Below are 16,137 nucleotides of genomic sequence, written 5' to 3'. Positions count from 1 at the left end.
TTCCTGGGGGTCGTTTGGCTCCCCCCTTCCCCCCCTGCACTTTTTTGTTTGCCCCTCCCCCCCTCCCCCCCCCCCCCCCCCCACACCTATTCCTACTGCTCTCCTCTCTCAGCTTAAATCAAGTTTAACATACTGCAGCCTTGAAGGCCAAAGCCTTATGTTTATTCACAGCTGTGACCTCAATCTTCCTCAATTGCACTTCTCAAAAACCAACGCAACTTGAAGGTTGTGTTCCAGATAGCAGTTTGGACTCCACAGCATCTACTAAGAATGCAAACACATCCAAAGCCCAACAGAAAGGCACCACAGAGCCACTGTATGGCAGGGAATCTACTGGGACTCTCCATCACTACCAGCTGCCTAGTGACAGAATACACCGGCTCTGAGAAAGCAAAATAAGTGACAGAAAGGAGAGGGGAAGGGAGAGAAATCTGGTAGGAAGCAGCAATTGCTAGATGAAACTACCACCACAGAAGCTTATTTGCAGGAAAATGCTGCTCTTTTTGTCTCTGCTGTGTAATGCAATCAAAAGTTACTTCTCTTTGCTCAGCATAGGGTGGAGCAGGGGCAAAAGGCCACCTTGGAAATACACAGAAGTAAATGACAGCTAAAAAAAAAAAAAGACATACAATGATTTTAAGGCACATGAACTGGCCTTGTAAAGTTCACGTGAATTTTGTTTTTATGATACCAATACTTTGCTCACTGGCAGAAATCCAGGCTAGCTAGGAACTTCGGTATAGGTCAGGCAGTTTCACTTCCCCAGCACTACAGGCTGGGAGTTTGTTAGAGACAGAGCATCCGAGCCCTGATGAACCATTCTACCATAAGACTGTATTCTGCCTGTGCTGCTAAGGTGTAACACAGAATAGCTTGTGCCTTCGTCTAGACAAAGTCTGTATCAAAGGAGAGGCTACAGCTTATAAAGTACCACAAAACAGTGCGGGGCTAGAGCTTTCTTCATTTACTTCATTTCAATCTTTTTGGTTACCTAAACAGCACTGCCACATTTATTTCTTAGCTAATCTATTTCTCACAGGCCATGCTTATTAGCAGGGCTCTTCAATAATACACAGAGGTTTTCCACTATGACCATCACCTCTCTGAAGCGATGTGACAGTTCTCTCTCATAGCTCCATTTACAACACGATTTATTTAAACTGTAGGTTTTTTTCCCCCCCAAACAGAATGCTCAAATGCATGGAAGAGTCCATGCAAAATTTGAAACAATCCCTCAAGATGAGTAGGCAAGAAGTGAGCAGTTTACAAAGAGTGGCAGATGCAACAGTAACTGCTGGAAAAAGATCTACATTCAGAAATATGTTAACCAGGACATTCTTAAGGGTGCTTTAACCTTTGTTTCCTCTCTCCTGGAGTCATGCAGCACTTCCTTTCTAGCACAGATGTGCCCTGCATCCTATTAGCCAACCTTGGTACCACACAAACTGTTTGAAAGAGCTTCCGTACGCTGTTGCATGTCTTACCAAGCAAGCAGGTGCTACCAGAGAAGCTGTGGTCCTCACACAAACCTAAGTATGGTGACACCACCTGCTTGACCAATTCTTCCAGCTGTAGGTAGCTCTCACTGGGGCCATCAGGTTCATGGACACTCTGAAATTTAAAGGTGAAATTGAAGAGCCATAATTACCCATCTGTAGTAAGTTTCTACTGAAGTCCAAATATCTTGGCTCTGGAATATCACAGCTATATCAGTACAGAACTTAAAGGAACACAGCTGAAGAGCCAAAATGGAGACTTGCATGCTGATCACACCAGCCTCCTTGTTCAAGTCATAGTCAGACTGCCAAGAGACTTTTTTCCAAGAGACTACTTTTTTTTAAATGACCAAGGGATAGTAAACAAGCTACAGTAACATGAGATTTACACAGAATAACTACAGAAACACAGCTATACCAAGGCACTTCTGCCAGGAAATATCTCTGTGGAAATGCCTTATCACAGCTTGGGCAAAGCCCTGCTCTTTCCTTAAGACAGGCTTGCAGGAGAAGCACCCTCTCTAATTTAGTTTACAGTTATGAAAGATTGTAACTAAGTAATTTAACTGTAATTTCAGAAAGTGTCCACAGACTAGCTTGCTGCAAACCCTCAGTAGGCTTTTCTTTCTCAGATGTGTCACTGAGATTCCCTTTGCCCCCTGACTCCTTTTATTATGATATTTTATGGAAATTGAGCTAGCACTCTAATATTTCCTGCTATTACAGCCTGGGTCACAGAGGATACCTGAATTGAGCGAGAACTCGCACAGAAATACTAGCTTAGATACTGTGCAACTTCGATCATACATACTTCAGCAAGTTTTATTCCCCATCAATTATCATAAGGTATATCTGAAGAGAAATTAAAGTGAGAAGAGCCCAAACAGCAACCTGGATTATGGTATTTTTCAGGACTGCCAGGCTGAGCAATATTAAAGAAAAAGGTAAACTTGGCCATACACATCCTGCTTGGAGGACAAGGATTCCATTTTCTTCAAGCCTGATTATACAAGACAGTCCTTACAAGAAGTCTGTGTTCCTTGCAAGATGCCCTTGGAAAACCTGCACCGTTTTGCATGCTGCCATAAGATATTCCTTCTCTCATAGAGGGGGTTCAGCATCCCATTTAGGAAAGAGGAAGGTACTAGGGAGCCAGCAGGCAATACTCCTTCCAATGCCTTTATTACCCATATAAAGAGACTTGCTGGGTCATTAAAAAGCTGACAAATCAGGAGACCTATGTGTTCACAGAAGTTGGGAAACTTATGAGGAAATTAGAAGACTACAGGGACTGTCCCTAGCTGGAGAGACAAAGTACCAAGGAAAATGCAAACAAGAGCAGAACTGGGCCCTTTCACAGACCTATCCTTATCAACTGCCAGGAAAGCTCAGGACATTAACCATTGAAAGTCAGCTTTCATTTTTACATTCAGCACTCTCACATAAGACCACATATCTTCCCCTTAACCTCACCCTCTGCTCTCCCCACTCTCCTTTCCAAAGTTTGTATCAGTTGGGTGAGGACAGAGTCTCAAACAGAGTGAAACAAGGAAAACCAGAAGCTTCCCACCTGTAGAATTAATAGCATCTGGACAATGGAAGCTGGAAGCTTTGTCTGGACCAGAGGAAGAATTTCTTCCAACTTCACTTTTAGCAAGACCAAGTCTCTGAAACCAAGAAGAGCAATCTGACGGATGGTCAACTCCTGACCCTAGAAAACAGAGAAGACAAAAATTCAAGAGTTGGTAAAGGAATATGGGAGCACCACAACAACACATGCATATACATAGAGAGAACGGGCCTATCCTGCCCATTGCTGCTGTGGTGAAGCACCCCCAGCTGCTCAGTGTGAGGACTTCTGGTGCTGACAGCTTCCTACTCAGTCTCTGTCCCACATAAGTTCTGAAAAGAGTAACTCCTTATGTTATGTGTTGCTAGGCTTGGAGTAAAGCCAAAAAGGGGCCTCTATTTCACCAGAAGGGTGAAAGTGTTCATAAAACCCAACTGGCAGCCAATCTGGTCACAAACACCTGAAGGCCAGGGTGGATGCAGTTGGTGCTTTTGATGCTTGGAGCTGAGAAATCACTAAAGATTTTGTAGGGAAAGAGCTCAGCACAGAATATTCCTTAATCAAGCCTATGCCTGCGTTCTGTGTCTAAAGTGCAGGTGCTGAGCAGACAGACCTGGCTAGTAAGACAAAAATCCACAATGCAGTCAACTATAGATTTTAGGATTTAGGCTAGAACAAAGCTAGTTGGACTGCTTGTATCAGCATCTTTTAAAAGCAACTAGACAAAATGAAGACAACAGCTTTGATTTCCTCCACAAAGCATACTGTAACCTTCAGCATCAACAAGTGAGTTAGCTTACCAAGTGAAGACACAGTTCTGTTTCTAAGCACACCAGACATCTTTAGACCCCATCGAGCATTCTAGTGTTACTACATTTCCTTCTGCTAGGCAGAAGGTACATGTGACTTTATCTTGCCCCATTTAACAGCAGAAAGTTTCCTCTGGCCCTGCTTACCTCCCAGCCTAAAGTTTTCCTTATTCTCCCCGACACATTAATCCCTGACCTGCACTCCATTTTGTAACCATTTTATAGTATCCGTAACATACTCACTGAGGCAAATATTTAGCTGGAAGGAATTAAGATCAGTTAATTATTAATTCATAATGGTTTTAATGTCATAATTAACAGCATCATCAATATGTAAATACGATCTAAAGGCAGTGGGGTGGCAAGCAGCATGGCCACTGTAAAAGCACTTTACTGTTTTTTAAACCATCACTGAGCGCTTAGAAACATCAAGGTGTAGAACAGTCTGGCTCACGTTCATCTCCAAACTGTATTTCAGCAGCTGCACGCTTTTTATTTATCCCATGTGGTTTAGCCCCATTAATTTCATATCTCATTTCAAAATGCAAACATACCGCTGTGCCAAACAGAACAAGACTTGCTATTCTTTTTCCACACCAACTGGTTACATCAACAGCTGCAATTATATTAAAGTCAGTGACCTGTTTACATAGTTTTCCTCTGTACAGCAATTTAACCCACTTGGCCGCTTAAAGGTCATACTGCTGCAACAGCTACGAGCCTCACGTTCAAACTTAGTTGAGACACAAAGTTACTTCTGGTCACTGCCACCAGTAACATGCTCACATATCTGGCCGACTTTCATTTTGAATGGTCAGCTGCTGGGATCACAAAAGTCACAAAACACGTTTGTGTTTGCAACAAAGGAGTTTCAAACGTTGAGGAACCAACAGCACACAGACTTTCTCAGCTATTGGAATAGCGCATGAAGAACAGCAGCTTGGTGAAAGAGATTTGCTAGATGATCTCTTTACATTTGGTAATATGCCAGATAAATGCTACATACAGTTTCTTATTTATAGGAAAAACCAGGCTTGTAATCAGATTGCTAGCTCAGGATAAGAGCAAAATTCATTAGTTCCCTGCTGCACCAGCAACTCGCTTAATTGTAACCTAGGACTTAGAGTCAGGTGCTTAGATGTATCCAGGAGAGTCAAATCCATAACTCTATGTAGGACGTATATGCTTGCAAAGTTTTAAGTATGCTGTCTGTTACATTTCAGTTCTTCATCTGTGAAACAACGATACTTCCCTAGCAGTTTCTGTGAAAAACCTTTGACAAAAACTTTGCAACGAGATGGACACTAAGAAAGTTAATATTTCAAACAATCTCAGCATCCCATACTCAGTTTAATCGCTACCAAATTCTAAAAGCTGCTACTACTGTGCAGTAGTCTTTGCACTGAAGCAGATTTTTCTGGTAAGCTAAGAATTATTATTTGCAGGTATCACATAACAGTTAGCTCAGTTCTTTCTACAGTGCACAGATAACTGCAGAGCAAACAAACTGTCACATAAATAGATGACATCACTCCATGACTGTGAGTTAGTTGCAAAGGGAGCATATTGGAAGTGCGCAGTTCCAGCTGCCAAACACCTACCTTTAAGCTTCCGCAGCAAGGAAAGAACAAAAATAAACAGTAAAAAGGTTAGCATTTGTCTTTATAGAAGGGCTTTGCTCTTCTAGGAGATGCTAGCTTTAAAAGGATTAGAGGAAAAGGGCAAATTGAGCTTTACATGCTGCCTTTCAAAGAAAACAAAGGGAATATAACTAAAAGACTTTTCCAGAAAATATATCTCATGGATAGCCAGAAGTCAAGAGAAGGCAGCTAGCATTTCTCAGAATGTCTACTTATCACAGGACAGAAGATCAAAATAGCCTAGGAAGGTATCCAGATTTCTCATACAGAAACTTTGACCAAAGCCACATGAAAAACTGAGAGCCCGACACTTCTGATGGGATACTCAGATTTAAAATACCCAGTGTACATAAGTCTTACACTTAATTGTCCATTTGTCCTTAGAGATCTACTTGCCCCTTTACCAAAGCTTTAAAAACGCTAACAGAGAATTTTCCAGAGACACAGCTTGGACGTAAACACTCCAAAAGTAGTTTGGACAAGTAAGACATTTGCTCATGATCTGATCTTCATATTTCCTTCCCTGCAGGCAAATTGTCAGCACTATCATCTGTACTGGAGTTCCAAATATTTAGAAACAGACGAACCTACTTTCAGCCAACAGTCCAGAGCTTCAATCTAGACAAGTAATCCAATAATTTAGAGATACAAGCTTAGCTAGGCACAGACAGGGTAGACAGAGGGAAATAAGAGCTCAGAAGACTGTACTTGCCCAGTAGATTTTAGCAGTCCTTAAAAATGAATGCTGATCTGGGTCTGGGCAAATGCTGCTTCCTCTAAGATTTAGCTCCAAGGTTTTGAGACCTGCTTAGCCACTAGCCAGTTCTTCCAAAACAGGCATTTCCCTGTACTGTTAGCAGAATTGTCATTATGTTAATTAAGATTACCTGTACTGGATAGAATATTGCCTGGAGTGTAGGAAGAGTCTCAGTGAAGTAGTGATCCCAAATTTCAGACAGGATGTCAATGCGATCCTCACCTACAAAAACAGATTGGGAGTGAGAAAGAGCTTTAGCAACAGGGACACTGCAGTCAAGTTGAATAGTTCCACTACTCCCTACTTCCCAAAGTAAGAGATACAAAGGCACAATCAGTTTCCTCACAGAAAGTGACAGGTCAGCTAAGCTTTGCCTTAACTGACAAACAAGGTTGTGATCATAAACTGCTCTGTCATTTAACACAAAGAGAACAAGCTCCAACAAAATGCATTTCTTTGTAAGGAGGCTCTAACTCTGAATAAAGACTGTAACTTCACAGCTCACAATTACTAAACTACTACAGGAACCTAGCTGTGTGCTAGCAACTGCATATGAAAGCTGGGAGGCCACAGCCAGTATCAGCTGTCCTGCAGCCACTGAGTCAGAGAGAACTTCTGTAAGAGCAAAGCCATCTCTAGCATCCAGCCACCCTCAAGGACAGACACAGAAGTCATGAACTCCTGCAGGAACCCACAACTCCAACAAGCCACAAAGCCATGGTGCTCCTCTGAAGGTTTTGCCTCTCAAACGTGGCAAATTGGAAGGTTCCTAAGTGAACTCCACTTGTGGTTAGCCCTCATGTGAATCTGACTCCAACACGTATCCCCAGACATAAGGGGATATTTCAAATGAAGGCAGATTATGCTAAGCAACTCATGACTCCCATAACAAGAATACAGCTGTGGTCAGAAAACCTGTTATTAACAGAAAAATGCTTTACTGAACATTATAGTTCAAATAGACACTAAATTATTTTTACAGGCTTGACTTAAACAGCTCTATGTTTCTCAGCATTTAGACCCAAAACCTCTAAGCTTTTTATGGGATTTTTCCCACCTGAAGTGCCAGCTTTCTGCCAAGCTTTTTAGATACAACTCCTAGAAATTCCAGGAGCAAATACAGACCCACATTTAATAACAACAAGCTTCTGACAAACTCATTTCCCAGGATACCTCTCACAGAGCCTCATATGGAGGAGCCCTCAAGTAGTCAAGATTCAAGGAACAGTAAATGAAGACAGCTGCTCAAGGCATCTTCAAAGTCTCAGCTCAAGCTTAAGCGAGGAACCGGAACGCAAAATTGCATCTAAGGGGAGACTTATCACTATGCATTCACGTGTTTTCCCCATCTGGAGACTCCCATGTGGACTTCCTCCAGGGCATTGCCCACGGGTCATATTGCTTATAACCCAATCAGAGGGGAGAGAGTCAGCAGGACCAGGTTCTACAGATGTTTCCTTTCAAGCAGAGACCTCACTGACTGCTGGAGTGCCGAGAGGGAAGTATCTCAGATATGACATCAGTTTCAGAAGTGGAGCACATGAGACCTACCCAGCACCCCCATAACAGATATCCACTGCCTGAAACTGCCAGCCATAAGTGAAAAAGACAACAGGAAACAGATGAACTTCTCCTCCCTCTGTCTCCTCCCCAGAACTGTAATTTGTTTGTGTGGAGCTAAAAATGAAATGCTTTTTCCTTCTGAAGAAGAATGGAGAGTAGTTTGTTTCTTCAAGAACTCATAAATCCTACAGGCACTGAAAAAGAGTCTGAAAGAGTAGAGCAAGAAAAATAGTAAAATATGAGACTGAGATTAGAAAAAAAAATAGATGCAGTAAAAACACTGCCATGCCCCACAGCAGGAACATCTTTGAATACTGGGACAGGAGAAATTTTCCAGGAAGACACAACTAACAGAGAACGCGTACAAGAAGTTCTTGTTGCTGCGACCACAGGACCTGGAACAAGTCTACATGTTATGAAGGAAAAGTGGTCATGAGTCATCATCTCATGCAGAGATGCCAGTCTGCATGGGTGCAGTGGCTCCAGGGTTGTTTCAAACAGGGGGGGGGGGAAAATAAAGCATAACAAGGGGGATTTGCTGTCTGCCTGGAAAGTTTCATCCCACCTAAACTACTTCACTGGTTGCAAACTACTCCTCATCTGCTCTCAGTTTGTTGTAGACTAACTCACTTTTCCTCATGCTAAAGCAGAAATTTGAATATTTTACATGAATAAGCAAAAAAACCCACAAGATATCAGACTGATAAGCATACAGTGCCTAGTCTGAAGAGCTGGCAGCAGCATGGCAAGTACCCACATTCATGAGTAGTATATAAATCTGCCTTTTTTCCCCTCCATTACAGAGTCCGTGCTAAAGAAGCACACATCAAGCAGAGGGCTGGCAACTGCACAGCTCCATCATCAAGGTCCATTCAGTTCCACAGCATGCTGGCTAGATAGACATAGTCACTTGATGAAGAACAGTGCAGAGAAATCCAGCGCCAACAGTGACAAAATTAAGTGTCTACTGGCATTTAATGACCCAGATACAGCAAGCTGATGATTAGCAAGGGATCTTCCCTACAGGCTACAAAACTGGGTCAAATCAAATGGTAGCCTAGTTTTGAATAAAGATGTATGCTTCAGCCAGCACTCTCTGCTTGAGCAAGCCATTAATAACAAGACTAACTCCCCCAGCAGCTACCCCTGAGCCTTGCTGCTCCAGAATGGCCTTGGTCCACAGGCTCTGTGGCAACAGGCATCTGTACCCAGTGGTTTGAACAGATCTTCATGAATGGTTAGCTTCTTTTTTGCTGAAGAATTTCAATCCCATCCATGTGACCATTTTCTTTACATTTACACAAGACCTGCTAGCTCAGCTCTCAAAAGTATAACACCACAGCACTGCTGTAACTAAAATCATGCTTCCAAGAGTCCAAACAGCCAGAGTGTAGAGCTGGAAATCACACTCAGAAGTAAAAGGCAGAGGACTCTCAGCACAGTTTCACAATAGGATTCACACCCATCCAGAAGTGCATTTAGCCCAGGTTCCAATGCCACCCAAGACCATGCTATCACTCTCGCGGTGAAGCCATGGCTGGCAGGAATACTGCAGCCACACAGTTCTGAAAACAGTCCTCCAGCCATAAGGAATGCACAGACTGCAGTGCAGCCTAGCCCCTAAAGTCCATGACACACTCTCAGGTAGTACCAGAAAGGGCTGTAAGCTTTTTAGCATTGCAAATCATCTCCTCCAGCCAAACATCAAAGCATGACTCAGAAGGGCCCACAAGGACTCCACTCCAAAATGGGTTTCTTACAACGTGTGTACTTGCCTTCACACAGCTTAACCTTCTCCTCTATGAACAGCAAGCCTTTCGCAAGGAGCTGGTTCTGCCAAAAGAAGAGACACATTTGTTGTTTCCATTATTCAAAATAAACATGGAAGAACACACGTGCTTTTTTTTTTTTTTAATGTTATCCACTTTATATATAGCAGAAGATCAGTTGTGCCACAGCACTTGCTCAAAGCACTGCCACCACACATGGTCTAACTGGAAGTTGTGCACACTCACCACCCCTCTCTGACACAGCCCGATGAGGGAATGCAACAGACCAAGACATATTCAAAACCCTTGTATAGAAGTGTAGAGGAAAACTTTCCATGGGTAACCAGGTCAAAATTGCATGTCTCAACTGCTTCAGCAGCTGAGAAACAATGTATATCTATTTTTGCCTCCAAGGGACACTACCTTTACAATATTCTGCCACATCACCTCCTGCTGCACCACAAATCTGCCTCTGCGTTGCTGCTTCAGAGTTCAGACCAGCCTTCCACTGTAACCATGTACCAGCCTGCTTTAGTCAGTGTACACAAGCAGGTAACAGTATGAACCAGCACAGGCCTAGAGAGAGGTCCACCTCTGCATCTGTCCTACTTTAAGAGCCAATACTGAACTAGGACTGCTGATCCCCACCCTCCACCCCATACACCCCATCTCTGGATGCAGTGCATTGATGCAGAGTTCCCCAGTTTGTACCCAGAGCTCAGTCATGACAGGATGGAGGAATGGCCATCCCCAGCACTGGCAATAGTACTCTTATATGCACTAAGCAATATTTAAAAGAGTTAATGGTAATATTTGTTTTAAGCTAATTTAGTCCTACTAGCAGTAATCTTTTTTCCTTTCCCCCAGAATTCAAGCTCAAAAACATTTAGTGTGGTCTTATTCTCAAAGTAATGTAGAGTATAGGTTTATTTTATATTAGTTATGTGACAGAGCATTTTAGAGTCAACACACATGATATTATTTGAATTGCCCATCTTAGTCACAAGACTAACCTTGGCTAAATCTAGCACAGTAGAGAAAGAATCCTATCCACACACTACAAAGTTTTTCCATAGTTTACTATCCGACAGCACTAGCAATTCCAACACAGGAATCAGAGCTGACCTGAACGTTCCTGTTCAGCTCAGAAACATGCTAAAATTGCCCTTCTATACACAGACAACCGTGTGGAGACGAGAGCCTTAAGGACTTCCGCATGTGACCTTCTGAATCCATTCACAAATAGTGCACAATTTTGTAACTACAGTCAAAGATCTGTGGGTGCCAGCAGAGCACTCTACAATGCTACAGATGGTGAGTAGATGCTCCCAGGTCTCAGGCTGTGTGCTTCCTGGCCTGGTCTGCTTTGGACCCTGCTGCTCCTGATACCTGGGCACTCACCCAGGCAGCTCCAGCAGCGCCAGCCTCATTGCCTCCAACTGCTGACACCAGCTCAAAAAGCCATCAAGTTCTTCTGAAAAGAAGTCTGCTTTTCTGGACTCTTGATACCCCCAGATCAGAGTAATTTTTTCCTGCTTTAATGCTTTTATGTACTATTTCCATGTACTGTATAGATTACATAGTCTCACGCTTAAAGCTCCTAAGAAAAAAAGTTCAGCTCCACAACATGTAATGAACACAGATGTTTCAAGTATCTCCTCAATTTTTTTCTTTTCTGCTCAAGTCACAGGCCTAGAAATTGATTCCACTCAAACATTTTCTTCTCAGATCAAGCAAGACAAGTAAGTAAGTTTCATTAGAAAAAAATCCTTCATGGTTTGCAATGTAATAAATAAAGGCAGCCACAGCAAAGGTCTCTATCAGACTTTACCCAGGTTACAGGTTTCATTACTGCTTTATCCCTAGATGCCAGAAGCAAAACAAGAGGCACAAAGCTGAGAGGATGGGAAAAAAAGAAATTTTATCTTTACAAGCAGGATCAAGTAGAGACTTGCGCCAAGCAAGGATGCATTTATCTGAAAAATTTTTACCTTGTGGGGTCCTGCTCTAACCAAAATCAGCCAGAGTGCCTGCTGGCACAGCATGAGGAACCAAGCAAACCCAACTGACTTAGCCAGAAACAAATGAGACATTGCTCATGGGAGGTGCAGGTGCCTGTCACTGAAATGGCTTGTGTGATATGAGCTCACCACCACTGTTTCCAGGAAGCCCTGACGTTAATTTGAGGGGGAAAAAAAAAGGATCACTTTAACTTATTTACCAGGTATTTTCTAACAAGTTGCTAGTCAGCATGCCAGCTGCACACAAACACCTACCTAATTCTGGCAGTGTTTTTAAAAAATGCAAGTCTTCATAAGCTGCAGAATTTCCAACCCGAAGCATATGCCCTTCCCCCATTTTTATTTTCTTTCTAGAAAGAGGGGAAAACACACTGATAGAAACACAGAATTCTATATAGAACACAAAACAGCAAGAGGAAAAAAAATGAAGTAAATGAAGTATCCTAAAATACACTTCTAGATACAGCCTTGCTCAAAATCCAGACTAGAAAAAGAAACCCCACATGAAGAGAGAAAGCAAAGCAGAGGGAGTAAGGAGGAGGACAGAGCAAGCAGACGAGTAGGCAGTTCCACCATGACCCAGACCACAGTGCCCCTGCTTGGCAGTAGCTACAGGAAAATCCCACGTGGTGTGCCCACACAGCTCTGCTAGCACAAGCACGGCCCCATGTGGAGCCTGCCTAGGGACAGCCCTGCAGAAAGTTCTGAGTGGTAAAAACCAGTGAATCATGCACAGAGCAGAGGTGCAGAGGCCTGAAGGTGGGCATCTTCTATCATAGCTACCCAGGATTGGGTCCTGCACTGGGCTTACAGGCCAGTGACTGAATCCACCCAGGCCCCCCAAGCTAACAAAGCTGGAGCCTCTGAAGTTGCACTATGCCAGTTCAGTTCCTGAAAAGCACCAGAGGAAGCAGAAATAATCAGCAGGCCTGCCTGAAGAGGGCTTCTCACCCATCAAAGATGGAAATAGCAAAGAGCAGAGTGCCCCACAGAACAGCTGCAGGGCACAGCTGAGCCCCTCAGTTCACTCAGGGGTGGAGGTGCCCCTTTCCCTCACAGACAGTACCACTTCAGTCATGGGCATGAGGGAGGCCCAACAAGGAGAGTGAGCAGTGCCCTCACTGAGCAGAAAAAGCCACTTCAGCACCCACACCACTGTTTCCTACCTTTCTGTGAAACAGGCAAAAGTAGAAGGCTGGCATGGAGAAGGGAAGCATCACGCACACCAGTTTTCTGTTTGACTGGGCATGACAGAGCAGCACACACTGCTTTCTGCTGTTAGAACAGCTTTATAAAGCAGACTTTCAAGGGAGAAAAAGTACCAAAAGAGACACTGGACAAGGCAGAGTCCTGGTTGGAGAGAGAAGAGGGATTTAAGTGAAGGGTGAATACAATACATCCCCCATGTACAACTGCCTGGCACAGGGATGGATGTGCTCCCCACTGACTTTGTTGCTTAACAGCAACAAAGACAGAAAATCCATTTTGGCTTGGATTAGGGCTTGGGCTGATGCTGCTTACTTTTGCACTTATTCACTCTGCTCTTGTTATGTTGACTTTGACACATCTGCAACATGAGTCTTCTAAACTGTGGTTTGCATGATTTTGCATGCAGACAGAAAGCTGGGCCTAACCCTGAGTCAGAGCTCCCTGCCTCCCAGAGCACACTGCAACAGGATAGGAGTTACATAACAGCCTTCTATTTCTGAGATGCCAAACCTCTCGCTGAAGTAAATGAGCACCCCGACCCAGCTGGTCATTCTTCAGCCACAACTTTTGGCACCAGAGCTGATGGGCTTTGGGTCTGCACATCACCTCTGAGCATGGGTGAAGATGGTTGTGGTGGGGAAGGGACGGGGTCTCTGCCATGGAAGGAGGCAGTTTAGGGTTAACGTGCACAAACCAGGCAGTTCTGCTAAAGCGGTTAGCTATGAAACAGCTAATGTTTCCATTTTCCTCTGTGAGTTTCAAGATTAACAAGCCCCGGAGAGTGAAAAGAAACAGTTCATCACCTCCAAAAGTTTGCTTTCAGGCTACACGCAGAACCAGAAAGGTAATGTATCAGATAATACTCATTAGTTTTATGTTTGAGAAATATTCTTCACAAACATAGCTATCAAATAACATGAAGGGAACTTACCTAACAAGTCTCACAGCTGCCCCAGAACAGCTCCAGTTCACCATGTTCCTACATAAACTGACATCTTAACATGGGAACCCCACCTGTAGCTAGCTAACCAGCCAGCTAATCCAGCAGTGAGAGCAGACAGAACTTTGCAGAGCTACTGAGCAGAGGAGAGAGTGCAACATGCCCATCTGCAGTAGCATGAAACTACTGTATCAGGTCATGGATAAATTCAGTGCTGGAAAACCTGGAGAAATTAAGGCAAATCTGCAACAAATATTGAGTATGCTGAAACCCAGCTATTTGGCATTTGCACTCAGACTCCGATCCAAGTATACGGCTTAGATATCTAATTGGGTTGCTAAAGCAGAAAATTTATAAACACAAATCTCCTTCAGAATGAAACATCTGACTTTCTACCAAAGCCCTTGTAGGAAATACATCTCTTTCAAATACAAACCACACTCTGGTATGACGAAGGTTCGGTCACAGAGTCCTTAAACCCCATCAGTTTCCTACAAGTTCCTTTAGCAACGTCAGTAGCTAAAACCTGGTAGTTTTCATGGGAGTTGGTGAAAATGACTTGTGAGTAATCAACTCAAGTTGATCACAGGAGTGGCTTTGTCTCACTTATAAAAGCTTTGCTCAATTTTACTGTTAAACATTCAATGGCTAGAAAAAATCGTCTCTCTGAGTATAATATACATAATGTAATGATTTACCAGAATGATCCTAGTGGCTCCTGTTACCAAAGTTGCAGCATAAGAAACAAAACATTTAAGTCGATTTGTAACACCCAAATATGAACCAATCAGCTGTTCTAATTACTGCTAGGATATTTAAAACTGCCAGGCTACAAATGAGAACAGATCCTCCAGGTTTTATGTAAGCTTAACAGTAAACACAGTTCTCAGGATAACTTCTCAAAAGGGCTTCAGGGGATGCAGAAAGAGCCTGTGCCAAAATAAGCATTTCTATTCCCCTCCTCATCCTGAGGATGTGCTCCCATCACCTCCCTCTTGTTATAGAGGATGAACGCACGACCGATGAGGCAGTCAACCTAACTGTAGATTTTAAATCTTTTTTTTCCCCTTTTCCTTTTCAGCCAAGTCATTTGGTGGAGAAACATAGCTTTAAGTTGGCATCAACAGTGAAACTGAATCCACAGAAAAAATTTTGTCAGCCTTTTTCTGTCACATGAACAGATTTTCCCCATTCCATGGCCCTGGGATTTTTGAGTGAAGACATTCAGAGAGAACAGCAACATTTACCACTGGTACACATTGTCAGTATAAAACCAGAAATATGCATCTTAACTCACAGCAGGGAAAAGAGATCATTTCCTACAACAGCCCTTATCTCACAGTGTTTGCCTCATGGCTTGCCATCACTGAGAGTTTTGCTTCAGGCTAAGTCTGATGGATATCAGTTTCTTCTTTTAAAGTTGAAAGTTAAAAAAAAAAAAAAATCCCCTCCCCCCCCAAAAAATAAATTTCAGTCCCAGGATTCAGTGAGAGAACATCAGCTGAACTACTGCATTTACACTGAGATATTCATATAAGTGCAAGCATACAGAAAAACAAATTCAGAAGAGACTGCAGTCTAACCCTTGCACTGCAAGCTCTCTGAGGCAAAGGCCACGGTAGTGCTGAGTACATACATTGTGATTGCAACCTTCAGATGAAGTAATACAGCCCTGCCATCAGGGCGAAAGAGCACATTCTCCCATCTGCTTTTAAGGGAAGCAGTGCTGATGCTCAGTTCCCTCTCCCAAGAAGGGGTCAGATGTCCTCTGCTTACCAACAGAAATACAATGCAAGTCAAGCTGACAGCCCCAGTAGTGAGCAGATCATAACACAATCCATTTCTTTTATCCTTATCTCTGCGACTAGGAGAGCTAAGGAGCAGCAGCTAACACCACTGGCTCTGGCATAATCACAACAGGCAAGAGATCTATAACCTAGAGGAAGAGACCAACACACCCAAACGCTAGCATCAGCATTGCCCCCAGGCTTCTTGGGCCTGTCCCGTGCAGTGACACAATGCAGCTGCATCTTGTTCAGCACTGGAAGCCACCCAGGCCTTCCCCAGCACACACTGAATCTTCAAAGCCAGATAACAGCTGTGCGTCAGCACCCCGCATCCCTCAGAGTCACGCATGGCTCAGTGCTCTGCTCAGCCTTACAGAGGCATGAAGCTGCCTCTGGAAATTCTCTACTTTTTTCCAGACCACTGTGCCATGCCCAACACCACAGAATATGGGCTCTTGATGAAGCTTTTACAAAGTTTAGTTTTTTTTGCATATATTTAGTTGCAAAGCTTTGACTGCCTGTTTTCAAGTTAGCTAGGATAGCAACAGATTTCCAGGAGCTCTATGGGTTTGTACT

The 16,137-nt window shown here is 43.4% G+C and overlaps 1 protein-coding gene across 1 annotated transcript in view; it reads right to left on the bottom strand.

Annotated features, from left to right (window-relative positions):
* The window catches only part of PRR5L (proline rich 5 like), a 52,830-nt gene that overhangs the window by 9,866 nt on the left and 26,827 nt on the right, over nucleotides 1-16,137 (bottom strand). Inside the window, exons 11-14 of the mRNA XM_042868661.1 lie at nucleotides 9,611-9,668; nucleotides 6,403-6,494; nucleotides 3,067-3,207; nucleotides 1,485-1,611 (exon numbers count right to left, since the gene is read on the bottom strand). Coding sequence (XP_042724595.1) covers nucleotides 1,485-1,611; nucleotides 3,067-3,207; nucleotides 6,403-6,494; nucleotides 9,611-9,668 — 418 coding nt within the window. The remainder of the gene's footprint in view (nucleotides 1-1,484; nucleotides 1,612-3,066; nucleotides 3,208-6,402; nucleotides 6,495-9,610; nucleotides 9,669-16,137) is intronic.

The sequence above is a fragment of the Lagopus leucura genome, unplaced genomic scaffold, assembly GCF_019238085.1.
Source record: "Lagopus leucura isolate 7727_CA_CO unplaced genomic scaffold, USGS_WTPT01 Super-Scaffold_1, whole genome shotgun sequence".
Taxonomy (NCBI): Eukaryota; Metazoa; Chordata; class Aves; order Galliformes; family Phasianidae; genus Lagopus; species Lagopus leucura.
Note: the sequence above shows the minus strand (reverse complement) of the source record. Positions and strands in the feature narration are given on the sequence as shown.